The sequence below is a fragment of the Andrographis paniculata genome, unplaced genomic scaffold (assembly GCF_009805555.1).
Source record: "Andrographis paniculata isolate CXL003 unplaced genomic scaffold, ASM980555v1 Contig86END, whole genome shotgun sequence".
In the NCBI taxonomy this organism is placed as follows: domain Eukaryota; kingdom Viridiplantae; phylum Streptophyta; class Magnoliopsida; order Lamiales; family Acanthaceae; genus Andrographis; species Andrographis paniculata.
Window position 1 is genome coordinate 5820096 of NW_026137624.1, and position 12534 is coordinate 5832629.

Sequence of the window (12534 nt, forward strand, 5' to 3'; positions counted from 1 at the left end):
CAAAGAATCCAGATAAGCATATTCCATCAACGTCATTTGGCAGATGCTGCAAAATGTGAGTACTGTGAGCCAAAATTTGTGCTATCACTACACATACATCAGTTTTCAAACACGTTTGTGTAAGCCCCGTTATACATTTGTTCATTCTTCCTCTTCTGGAAACAAGACCAACACAAATAGAAAAATACATAAATCTTGAAGCTTCGAATTTTAGTCAGATTCCAATAATAGAGAGCATGTTTCTCTTGGAGCATTCATCAAGCCTCTTGCAAACAATGAAGAACTCTAAAAACATTTCATGATGCATTCTATAATCCGGAACCCAAAAAAATAATCAATAAAGACCTGGTATTTTTCACCATGAGAAGCCTAGGAAAATCTGACACTCAACTTTCACATTCAAACTACCACAAATAACCCTTAGACCTCCAAGAAATTTATAATTTAGGTTAAAATTGGGGTACCTTTGGAGCAGACCACTTACTTTCACCATTCTGGGGTTCCAGGTATCCTCTTGCTTATCTGAGAATCAACTATCATCATATCCTTCTTTAAATTTGACATCGTCAATGAATCCCTCCAATTTCAATCGAAGTTCCAATTTTTTTTCCTACTTTAAGGTGTGTATACATGGATCGTCAAACAATATGTTTAAATGGTCCCAAAATCAGATAATAAAGTATCACGAGAGTTGATTCCATATTCTTATAATAGATCTTGTGTAATTGCCTTCCAATTCTAAACCATGTACAACACATTGGTACACATGATTTACATATACATTGATTAAGAATTTGACATTACAAAAACAAATAAATAAATGAAGCAATAAAATACACAGCATCAAGAGTAACAAACGAACGAAGCTTTAACACATTATAACCACATCTCATAATACTGCAGAATCATCCAGAGAACTGGGTAAATGACAAACAGCACAATTTATCATATAAACAGTACAATTCCTGTTTGAGGATACAATTTGGCAGAAAAGATAAGATTCACACAATGGCCATCTCCAATAAATGATAATTTGATATATAGGCGACATCCTTATAATCTACAATCAGTTTTTAGAAGCATAGGAAAATAAAAACAATTGACAGAACAAGCTACTTCAGCACAATTCAAGAGAGTGCCTTAAACCTCACTAACATGATGAGCACCCAGCGCAAAAGAAAAGAGTTCACGAGCAGGAGGGTACTCAATCAATGATATCTCCATTCCATATCCGCTAACTGGAAGCTTCAAATCCCGTAAAACAGTAAATGCTTCTCCCATTCGAGTCTTTGGCACTTCTTCAGCCACAAGTGAGTGAGGAATCCATTGATCTGGACGGTACTCATCCCCAAGTTCAATACCCTCTTTTCTCATTGCATCGCACAACTGTGAATGAAATTGGAGGAGAGACAATGATGGGGTTGGGCCAAGAAACAGGACATTGTTTTCATTTGGGAGGCTTCCAATTGAAGAGAAGCTCAAAGACAAAGGTTCTTGCTTCGATGCTAAATTTCTTAGGATATTCTCTAGTTTGGTAATATCAGCTGAAGGGCTCGAAAACAAGGTAAGGTGAGGTCTTGATTCAATTTCAATGAGCTGAGTGCTAATATGCCGTCGAGCCAGCACATTCCAGGCCTTCAAAACCTGATTCTCAAGCGCACGATCAAAGTAAAGCTCAATTGCATAGCCTTGGGACATTGTCTCTATAATATGTTTCAAGAAAAACCAACACCAGAATGATCAAGAAAATTACAAAATGAACTATAAAGATTCTGAAACACAATAACAAATAGAAAAAAGAAAATATATATATGCACAATCAAACAGGAAAAACAATAATAAAAGTGCTACAAATATACAAGCACCAATTAAATCATTGGAATATAAATAAAACCACCAGAGACACATAAAAACAAAGAAAACCCATAAACAACCAAACCTAATTGCATCTATGACAGCAACTCAGGAAGCAAAATTCAATCCCAGCAGTTAAAAATAGACATAAACAAACAAACAAAAATCATCAGAAGTACAGATGTACCAGTTAAGTTAGAGCCCATTCAAGGCAAAATGACAAAGATCTATGGGTAGTTTTTTCGAAACGTAGGAGTACAAAAGTAACTGCATAATACACTTGAGCATTCAAAGCAACATTTAGAATCGATTAACATCATATTAGTATTATTAACATCACTAAATCTGCCATTGAAAGAATATCATTCCAGAGCTGCTAGCTCGGCAGAGATCACATCCCAAAGTTTTCCAATCACTTCAAAAAATTCAGTCACTTATCTCCCAATTTCCCCAACAGAAATCTGTAAATTACCCATGCCCTAAAATCGAAACTAGAACTCGAAATTCGTTATTAAAACTTCAACCAAAAGTTAAGAAACTACAGCAGTTGATCGAGATGTGAACTAACTTTTAACATCAAAAAAAATTCCCGTCAGAAAATTAATTTTGCTCGCAATGCATCAGAACGACGGCAAAGCTAATCGACACACACCTACAAATTACTGCAAAAGAAATTGCTCCCGCCGTAGTCAGTTTATGCGTCGAAGAGCTTCCCCTCACAGTGTCTTCTCTTCAACTGGGAGAAGAAAGAACCAATCTGCCTCCGACGGAAATTACACTGGGTGGTTTTCAAATTTGCTGCCCTTTTTCAACTGATCAAATTTTATAAAAAGGTCCGTATAAAATCAATTCTCACACTTTGACCCCAAAAGTTTGTGCATGACGCAATTCATAATCCCAAAATCATTAAAATATTCAAAAAAAAATAAATTATATCTTATCTATTATTACAATAATATTATCAATATAATTTTATTACGTTACAAAAATAATTACTCGATAAAAATAAATAAATAAAATAAAGTATGCGCGTAAAGGATACTGTCTGTTTGGGGGATTCTCTCCCGAATGAACTATTTATTTTTTTTTTCTTTAAAAATATCAAATTAAACATTTATTTTTTATTTTTTATATTATACTAAAAATCAAGTTTACGTTCAAAACATCACATCAACGTCTATTTATATTACATCATACAACTATTCAAATTCAAAATTTTTACTATTCAAATCTCGACTCAAAATTCAAACTCCAAAGCAAACACGCCCTAAAAAAAAATTAACTAAGAAAAAATGATTAAGTTGGTAAAGTGGGTGGAATTTAAAATCTATCATAATCCTCTTTTGATCTTATCTCGTACATGAGTTTTTTTAAGAATATTTACCTTATTGCTTTAATTTATAGGCTAAAAAATTAAGCTGCATTCAATTATTAGACATGACCAATTACATATTAATATCTCACGTCAAATAGTGTGAACAAATATTTATTTAGACTTCATTTATATATTGTTTTTAATATAATCAGTCTGACGGAGTGCTGAATTTAAAATTTAGCATTGTATTGAACCGTAAGTAATATGCTAACAAACGCTATACTATATTATTATTAGCAGTATGTCAATTATATTAATATAATACAAATACAATATATGAACTAACAATACATAGTATAATATTACACAATGTATATAAAAATTAATTTTAATGCATAACATATTTGTATATAACATTTTGTAATTATAAACTAACAATACGTATTTTTATTATAATGAGGACAATGATTTATGGTGTGAATGGCTAGAATGTGTGGCCAATTTTGAAGGGAAGAAAGATTTTTTGGTAGTGATAAATCAAGGCAAACAAAAATAGATCTTTATTGGACAAGTGTGTAAGAAATGTTGCTTGTAAGAAATAAAAAAGTGCATTGGAAAACTAATCTAAATTGCAAATTTTCTAGCCTACCAATGGACCCTTTTTTGGTACCATAATAAAATTTGTATGATGGGTTTAATTTATTTGAAAGTTATTTATATGAAATAATAATGATGATGATGATTATAATAACTCATGCAAGACAATTATAGAATTAGAAGAATACATAAAATATGTCAAAATCATATAAATATATCAATGTATCATTGAATTGTGATTTATAGTGTAAATATGTTAAAATTGAATTATAAATACATTGAATCATTATGGGTTTGTCTAACTTTTTTTTTTTTTTTTTTAAGATAACTAATTATTGAGTGTGATATTTTGATTAATGATTTGGTATTTGATTCAATAGTTTTATTAAAGGATGTGGATCCCTCCGTCAGGTATTGATTTAATTTTATCCATTAATTAATTTTGATATAAAATTTATGGTGCAGATTAAATAAGGGTAAAATTGATTTTTTGGTGTAAAATATTTTATTTAATTCAAATTTTTTAGGGCCACTGTTATCGCCTACGCTGTCGCTATTGCCACTGCTGTCGTCTACGCTGTTGTTGTCGCTGTCATCGTCGTTGTCCTAACGGTGATCTCTATTCTCCGAGAGTGTGTGTGGGCTTGGTTGATTGGTGGAAAGTCATTGGTGGTGGATGGTGGATCGTTGGTGTTGAGCTATGCGATTGTGAGTGATAATTTCCGTTCAAGTAGTATGGGAGGATTGAGCGAAGGGCGGCGGCGATTGTGGAAGAAGGGTAGTGATATTGATCGGAAGAGTATTGAAAAAGTATATGTCGACGGCCGTTGTCGTGCTGAGTAATATGGTATAAAATGTTCTTTCATGCACGTATACATGCTGAAATCAATTAATAAAATGTTGATTTATTTTAATTAACAAAAATCTGAGTATTTTTATGTAACAATAAATGCTGAATTTTTTATGCATCTTAAACTTAACTGCAAATCCCTATTATATGCATACGTACACTATAGATTGTAAGCAACATCTGGTTTTGTTAATTACATCGTATGTCAATCAATTAATCATGTTTATATTATATGCTGAAAAATATCAAACAATATGTTGTCTATTGAATAATAAAATGTTGTAATACATTTTAGAAAATGTTAATTGTTGTATCAAGTAGTATATAACCGTAATATGAAATGTTTTATCATGAACATGCAAATGCTAAATTCAATTGAACGATGTGCTAAAATTTTTAATTAACAATAATATAAGTATTTTTATACAATAATGAATTCTGAAATTTTTCTTGATCTTAATCCATACTACAACCTCCTATTATGTACATACTCATAATAAAAATTATAAATTTTTGTTAATTTCATTGTATTTCATTCAATTGATCATATTTATATCAGATGTTAAAAAACGTCAAACAATATGTTGTCTATTGATTATTAAAATGTTGTCACATATTTTAAGGAATGTTGAGTTTTGTATCGAGTTGTATAATATAGTGTGGAATGATTCATATGCATACGTAAATGTTAAATTCAAGATGCTAATTTATTTTAATTGACAGTAATTTATATATTTTGATATAATGACGATCGCTAATGTATATTATTCAAATTTTTAATAGATGCAAACGAGATTTTGATATTTGGTTGTTGTATAGATTTTGAAAAATTATGAAAAAAAACAAGTTGTTGAGCGAAGGAGATGAAATATCTGAAAATTTTATTTATTCGATGTCTCCGTTGCTTTTTGAGAAATTTATTGAGTTTGGAATAATAACAAATAAATTTTGCTCGTCTTTATCGATCTTACTCAAAATTATGTTAAAAGATTATATTTTTTTTTGTGCAGTGTTGAAATTACAAAAGAAAAAAAAAATAGCTACACACGAAGAAAAAAAAAAAAAAAAGATAATTACATAAATTATTTCTAAGTAAATTACTTTTATACCCCTAAATTAATATAAGCAGAAGCAACCCTAAATTAATATAAGCAAAAGCAGCTGAATATTATGTTTTAAGCATGATATCCCACCCCTTTATTAAAATTAAACTGTACAGCAAAGCAATAATGTCTTGTAAGTTATTATTCTTATGTATATATGTATATGGTGTGGATGCTTATTGACCATACAAATATCACATGCTCGTTCGGTTGTATATTTTGTGACTCTAAAATATATATATATAATATATATATTAAAAAGTTAAAAAAATAATAATAAATTTTAAATTTAAATATACCAACAACCATATAGCATAAGTAATATAATTGTCATCAACTCATCCTGTTCGTCCAAACTCTAAATCCAAATTGTCGTCATATTAATTAATTATTTTTTTTTAAGATAACAATAAATCAAAAAATTATTTAAAAACAATAATAGGCCAACCCGGCACAACTTCAAACGCTCCGTATTGGTGATCCATTTTAAATGGACTCGGGTCGGCCCAGAATAATAAACCGGGTCGGCCCGATTCTGCCAGCCCTAAAATAAATAAGTAAATAAAGCCCAAATATTCAGGTTGGAAATAAGAATTGGGCCGTGAAGATGAATGGATTCTCGGCCGCGTGTCTGCAGGCAGTACTCACGCGCCGCTGTTGGCGGCGCGTGCGTTGCAGACTCCGGCTTGTCTTTCTTTCCTCATCTTTGATCCAATTTGAACCATGAAGTCAAACACCATTCTCAGAAGAATTTCAAGAAAGAATAACCAATCAATCAAAGTACTAACTACATTTACTGTTTGTATATGTAGCTTGAAGAACATTGTCGGGTAATCAAGTATATCGGTTTAGAAGAAGAGAAATATATAATGAATTTCTACACCACTGGCTAAAAATTTGAAGAGGATTCTTCCAATTACAAATATCATGATATGATTTGTTCAGGATCAAGAGATTGCGCTCAGGATATCAGAGAAACTGTAAGCAGTGTTAAGTCACAATTCTTCCTTGAAAATGAATAAAAAGATGAAGAAATTGATAATAAGTGTATAGTCACAGTTCTTCCTTTGAAAATGAATCAAAAGATGAAGAAATTGATAATGAATGAATTTCTATGCATTTTCAGAAAATATGGATTTGTATATGTGTGTGATTGTGTATAATTGTTTATATGATAGAAGATGAAGAAATCAAACTCATCAATCGATGCACGTTAGCACCTAACCTTCAAATGGAGAGAGTCGTCTCCTTCTTCAACAGATTGCTCTGCAAATTAACCGCCGCATACCGCGCGGAGAAGTCTCGATGAAACCTATCCTCCTTCACTTCCCCCTCGTCGAAATTCAGCGCGTAACTCGACGGATCGTACTGGAATTTCCCCATCCTCGACCGGTAACTATCCGTTCTGTTGAACCGCCGGAGAAACGTCTTCCACTTCGGACCAGCAGCGAGCTCCGACATTTCTCTCACCTTTTTCAACGCCTTCACAACGCCACGCCACCAGCCTCCGTCGCCGCTCTCCGCCTCCATTTCCGACGCCGAGATTCGCTCCCAAACTGACTTCCGCGATTTGAATCTCCCGAAGCAACAACAATGGCGGCTGAACGACGTCGTTTCCGGCGATTCATCGCTCGATTCTTCCGCCCTAGGCAAGAATTCCGCGGCTGTAGCTTGAATTTCCATTGCCATTCCGCGGAATCGAAATCGATCGGCGAGGGAAAAATACCAACCCTCTCCCTGATGAACCCTAATTCCTCTTTTTACTTCTTCCTCTCAAATATATATAGATACGAAATACAGTTGTTACGGTTACCGGATAAAGCCGGTAGTCCCGGTGACCGTCGCGACTGAAAAAGAAAGCAATAATTCACAGAAAGAGGAAGTTGCAGGTAGGCAAGGTGTAAAGCAATGGCTAACGGTCTCCTGACGTGGCAAATCATTAATTGGTTGCCATTACATTCTATGCTGTATCGACAATATGATTATAACGTTGGATGGAATCCTAATAATCATTTTTAATTTAAATTATTTGCTAATTAGGATGAATGTTTAGTATGGTCATGTGGACATTGATTTAATCATACTAAATCTTATTTTATTATTATTGTAATTATTAATTGTTACTCTTCGAAATGCATTCTAAATAATTTTTCGATCCTAAATAATTTAAAAATTAAGTCAACATTATCTATAATAATATCCAAATACAATATATTATCGAGGAATCTTCGACCACCGGACATCATGCGATGTTCTTATTTATAAAGGATGTACTTGTTTTATAAAAACATATTATAGGAACTATATAAAATTATATAAATAGTATAAAATAAATAAATACACGTAATATATTAATTTTATAAAAAAAAATTATATTAATTTGTTCTAACAAAAAAAAAAACAGACCAAAATACAATACAAAAACCAATATTCAAAAATTCAAAAAATAAAACATATGATAAAATCAGCCTCGTTAATATATAGTATTTTTTTATCATAGTCAAAATATTTTCACATCAATACAAAGATTTCGTTCATTTATATAATTTATTAATATGCTAATACACTTATACACATATCACCATTTTATACATAAATCAAAAAAACAAACAAACAAAATGCATCAAAATATTCTTATACATTTTAGTTATCAATAAAATACTTAAAAAAAAAAGAAAAAAAAAAAAAGAAGAAGAACTATACATTTGACCGGAAAGGTGTATAAATTTTTGTTCAGATTAATTTTATAAATTGAATTTTAAATTTTAAAATATTAAATTAGCTTAGGAATTAAAACATTGTAAATTGTAAATCCATAAGTGGATAAATTGGCATGGCAAAAACGAGGCCCACCTAGTTGGGCTTTCCGTGGCCCAATTAAATGAAAGGATTAACTAACGTTTAACGTATACCTGTTACGTACCTTACCTTCAAACGAGAGGCCAGAATTGAACCGCCATCAGCGACGAACTCCATTTCCTGCAATGGCGGTGATTTCTTCATTCCAACCCAATCTCTGTTCGTGTTCCTCCTCCGAAATCTGCGCAGTCGGTTGGAAGCCAAGCTCATGTTCTCTCCTTTTCCTGCGCCGGATCTGCACATCTCCCCGGAGACGCCGGAAGGGCAGCAATGGCGTGGTTCGAGGTTATATGGAAGATTCCAACTCCATTTCCGGACTCGCGAGTAAGATAATCGGTTCGCTTCCGGTGGTTGGACTAGTGGCGAGGATTTTCAGCGACGAAGGAGGCGTCGGAGGAGATATTATTGATTTTGCAGAGTTCAGAAGGAGAGTGGGGAAGCGGTGCTCCGTGAATGATTCCATGGCTTTTTTCGAGTTTCAGGATCGACGCGGCAAGGTAATTTCTCTGAGTATTGTCTTCTTCACAGTATATGTTTCGATTGAACTTTGAAGCCATGTGTAGGAGCTACTGAATTGAAATTAGGTTTAATTTTGAGGAACAGGCCGGAGATCCTCTGTATGTGCTGCTTTGCTGTTGGCTAGCCGCCGTCGGCGCTGGTCTGCTGAAATCTGAAGAAATTCTCGAAGGAGTTGCAAGGCTTCGAATCTCCGACGACATTGAATTCGAGGAGGAAACATTCGTCGCTATGATGAACGAATCGCGAGAGGTAAGTTATCAAAAAAAAAAAACACAAGCCTCGTGTTCATGATCTGTAAACTAACTGTTGTATTCTCCAACAGAGGCGAGCAAAACTGAGATCTCCGGCGCCAAACATTCCGATGGAAATCCGAGCAGAGAAAGCTCTGGAAGCAATCCACGTGTGCTGCTTCGGTAGAGATCTGATAGAAGAAGAGGACGAGAAACTAATAGCCACCATTCTCTGCGCTGTGTTCCCGAGCGTGGGAAGGAAGGAGATGGACAGGATGGTGAAGGAGAAGGCAAAAAGAGTTGCAGATGGAAGTGATAATGTGAAGATTCCCGACGGCAAACCTCTCCCCAAAGAAGCAGTTGATCTGCAAATGAAGGACTTGGAATTTCTCAAGAAAGGTGGCGATTTCAACCGATGATCGAATCAAAACCTCAAAACCACGGCATGTATCAAAAATTTATATCAATTCAAATGAACACAGGTATGTATAATTTCAACAATCATGTTATAGCAAAAGCTGGTTTTGCAAACATTTGATCGCATATATATATAATATTATGAACATACATACCACATCTGAATATGATTTTACCCTGTCTTGTTGCGTCTGGATATCGATAGAACCTCTCATCCATAGCAATGGGCTTAAAGATGCTTCAGCCCTAATAGAGGGTCTTGGCTAAACAATTTAGTTATGATCACCTTGTAATCTTCTAACCAAGATCCATTTTTTAGACTTTATTTTCTCCACCATCAAGCATAAAGAGAGGGTAATTACTTGCGCCTTTTTCACTCCTCGACGACATTGACTAATTCGTATTCGACCAGAGAGAGATTGTTGTCTTCTTTGACGGTGAACTTGGCGGGTTCGGTTACTTCTACACGTCCCCATTTATCCACAGCAAGCCTCATCGATCCTTTGAACATGTCGATTTTGGCATTTCTCAAAATCACGGTGGCATCGGGCTTCATTATGTCAACTGTAGAATAGTTAAAAGAATCAACAGTAATATTTTACAGAAAATATATCATCAAATTATTTTTTTCTTACAAAATATTTATACACCAAATGTTCAAATTTTTTTGCGATTCTTGAAATTTTCTGAAACTTAAACACGCTTCCAACACTTCTATCTAAACGGAGTCTCAACTATTTCTGAAAATTAATATACTAACCTAAAAAAAAATCAAATTATCATTATATATTCTATCTAAATCGAGTCTCGACTGTTCATGAAAATGAATCTACTAATTTATAAAATAATCAAATTATCATGATATATTCCACCTAAACAGAGCCTCGAATATTTATAATAATTAACATTATTAACTTATAAAAGAATAGAATTATCATGATATATTCTGTCCAAATGAAGTCTCTATTTCTCAAAATTAACATATTAACAATCGAATTATCATATGATATATTGTCTAAACGGAGTCTCGACTATTTCTCAAAAATATCATACTAACTCATAAAATTATCATGATATATTTTGTCTAACCGAAGTCTCAACTATTTCTAATAATTAACATAATAACTCATAAAATAATCGAATTACCAGGGTATATTTTGTCTAAATGAAGCCTCGATTATTTCTGAAAAATGACATACCAACTTATAAAACAATTGAATAATCATATTCTGTCTTAACGGCTTTCGAATATTCTGAAAATTAGCATACTAGCTTATAAAACAATCAAATTATCATGATATAAAGCTTGCTGCACATCATTGAACCATATTCCGAATACCAAATAAAAGAATTTCGTAACGTTACTAGATCAATAGATAGATGATACTCACGCCACATTTACCTTGCTCGTTGCGGGCAGTAAACAAAATTGTGCCGGTGTCGTCTCCTACAAGACACTCGGCGATTCGCATAGGACGACCTGGAATCCCATCTGGCCTGCCCTTTTGCATCACCATCTTGGAACTCAAAACCTTGACTACAAGATTGTGTCCATTTGTACCGGGGCTTAGCTGATCAGCTTTTATGAAAACTGGCTTCCTCTTTGCTGATTTTGCTTCAGCCATTTAATCAAACCTACAAATTTAATTTATTAGACATAGTTAGGTTCCTTATGCATACACCAAAATATCACTTTTGGCACTATCATTGTTGCCACCGTTTTGAAAAAATATTGCATCAAATATACATTTCTATTCAGAACATCCAATCAACTACTAACATTTCCGCTATAAAAATCCTCCAAAACTTCCAAAAATATCATACACGTGTGTTCATTTAATATTTTATTCCTACATGATTCTCTAATAATACCAAAAAACAATATAAGTATAATATACAATATACAATATACAATATATACATGTATCAATAAAAGTCGAGAAAAACTCACAAAACATTGTTACCTATAATATTTAAACTATTACAATGTCTCACAACAAAAATACTAGATAAACACAATTAGTGTATTCTATAGATTTTTTATGTCATTTTTTTGAACGAATAACTAGTGAGAAATTTGCTATCTCAGATATTTTAGAAGATCAAATCCAGCAACGAGTATACTCACGTAGATTCTGTCATTTTGTCAAACCGTAAGAAAAATGTACTGAAATCAGAATCAGTTCATCGTCAACAAAAACAAACTTTCAAAACAAAATCATGGGGAAAATTTAATGATCATAAATTTCGTCGAAAATCACATATAAACACCGGCGAAAAATATAAGAAGAAATTGTTTCAAAGCTGAAGCCGTGACCGATTCCGTTCGCAATAATAGAGAAGCAGCAGAAACAAGAAAAACAAAATTGTCGAAACCCTAATTTAGGCCGTAACGAGATAATACAAAACAAATCAAAGTATACAGATACATCATTACTGTATAAATTAGCAAAGGCATCTGAGAAACGATGGATCACATTACCTTGGCAACTGCGGACAGATCGAGAGCAAATAATTCACTTCGAATTTTTGAGGCAGGAATGAATTTGTGAATTTTTGGTGACGCGTCGAAGTCGGTTTTGAACAGCAGTTCGTTAAGTTTTTCAATCGTCGATTTTCCACGACTCCTCGGCGGATCTCATCCATTGGGCCGGGCCGACACGTGTCATCGCGACGGGCTTTATGATGAGCCCGCCTATTTTACATGTATAGATTTTAACTAGCCCAAAAATTCAAAATATAGGCCCACCCAACTTTATGGGCCTTCTTTATATGCCATTTTTGGATATC

General features: G+C 33.4%; 4 protein-coding genes across 5 annotated transcripts; 1 reads left to right on the plus strand and 3 right to left on the minus strand.

Annotated features, from left to right (window-relative positions):
• Positions 1-922: 922 nt before the first annotated feature.
• Positions 923-2652, minus strand: LOC127241922 (uncharacterized). Its single transcript, XM_051261195.1, has 2 exons — positions 2507-2652; positions 923-1703 (listed from the first exon to the last, which is right to left on the minus strand). Exon 2 carries the CDS (start codon positions 1696-1698, stop codon positions 1141-1143), a length of 558 nt encoding a protein of 185 aa, XP_051117152.1. The 5' UTR covers positions 1699-1703; positions 2507-2652; the 3' UTR covers positions 923-1140.
• Positions 2653-6082: 3430 nt separating this feature from the next.
• On the minus strand, positions 6083-7928 carry LOC127242203 (uncharacterized). Of its 2 annotated transcripts, none has more exons than XM_051261657.1 (2): positions 6945-7928; positions 6083-6423 (listed from the first exon to the last, which is right to left on the minus strand). In XM_051261657.1, the coding sequence occupies exon 1, from the start codon at positions 7406-7408 to the stop codon at positions 6947-6949; it is 462 nt and encodes a 153-aa protein (XP_051117614.1). In that variant the 5' UTR covers positions 7409-7928; the 3' UTR covers positions 6083-6423; positions 6945-6946. The 2 variants fall into 2 exon arrangements, with proteins under 2 accessions (XP_051117614.1, XP_051117613.1); XM_051261656.1 differs by lacking the exon at positions 6083-6423 and adding an exon at positions 6480-6697 and having other exon boundaries at positions 6945-7927.
• Positions 7929-8631: 703 nt separating this feature from the next.
• On the plus strand, positions 8632-9901 carry LOC127241999 (photosystem I assembly factor PSA3, chloroplastic). Its single transcript, XM_051261323.1, has 3 exons — positions 8632-9075; positions 9182-9346; positions 9420-9901. Exons 1-3 carry the CDS (start codon positions 8704-8706, stop codon positions 9744-9746), a joined length of 864 nt encoding a protein of 287 aa, XP_051117280.1. The 5' UTR covers positions 8632-8703; the 3' UTR covers positions 9747-9901.
• LOC127242000 (uncharacterized protein At4g28440-like) lies at positions 9813-12444 on the minus strand. Its single transcript, XM_051261325.1, has 3 exons — positions 12227-12444; positions 11147-11379; positions 9813-10308 (listed from the first exon to the last, which is right to left on the minus strand). Exons 2-3 carry the CDS (start codon positions 11367-11369, stop codon positions 10118-10120), a joined length of 414 nt encoding a protein of 137 aa, XP_051117282.1. The 5' UTR covers positions 11370-11379; positions 12227-12444; the 3' UTR covers positions 9813-10117.
• Positions 12445-12534: the final 90 nt, after the last annotated feature.

Bases quoted from the DNA above. Each gene is read 5' to 3' on its own strand.
- LOC127241922 (XM_051261195.1), bottom strand. From the start codon at position 1,698: ATGTCCCAAGGCTATGCAATTGAGCTTTACTTTGATCGTGCGCTTGAG.
- LOC127242203 (XM_051261657.1), bottom strand. From the start codon at position 7,408: ATGGCAATGGAAATTCAAGCTACAGCCGCGGAATTCTTGCCTAGGGCG.
- LOC127241999 (XM_051261323.1), top strand. From the start codon at position 8,704: ATGGCGGTGATTTCTTCATTCCAACCCAATCTCTGTTCGTGTTCCTCC. The intron at 9,076-9,181 runs GTAATTTCTCTG...TTTGAGGAACAG, and splicing joins TTCAGGATCGACGCGGCAAG to GCCGGAGATCCTCTGTATGT. The intron at 9,347-9,419 runs GTAAGTTATCAA...ATTCTCCAACAG, and splicing joins TGATGAACGAATCGCGAGAG to AGGCGAGCAAAACTGAGATC.
- LOC127242000 (XM_051261325.1), bottom strand. From the start codon at position 11,369: ATGGCTGAAGCAAAATCAGCAAAGAGGAAGCCAGTTTTCATAAAAGCT. The intron at 10,309-11,146 runs GTAAATGTGGCG...ACTATTCTACAG, and splicing joins TACTGCCCGCAACGAGCAAG to TTGACATAATGAAGCCCGAT.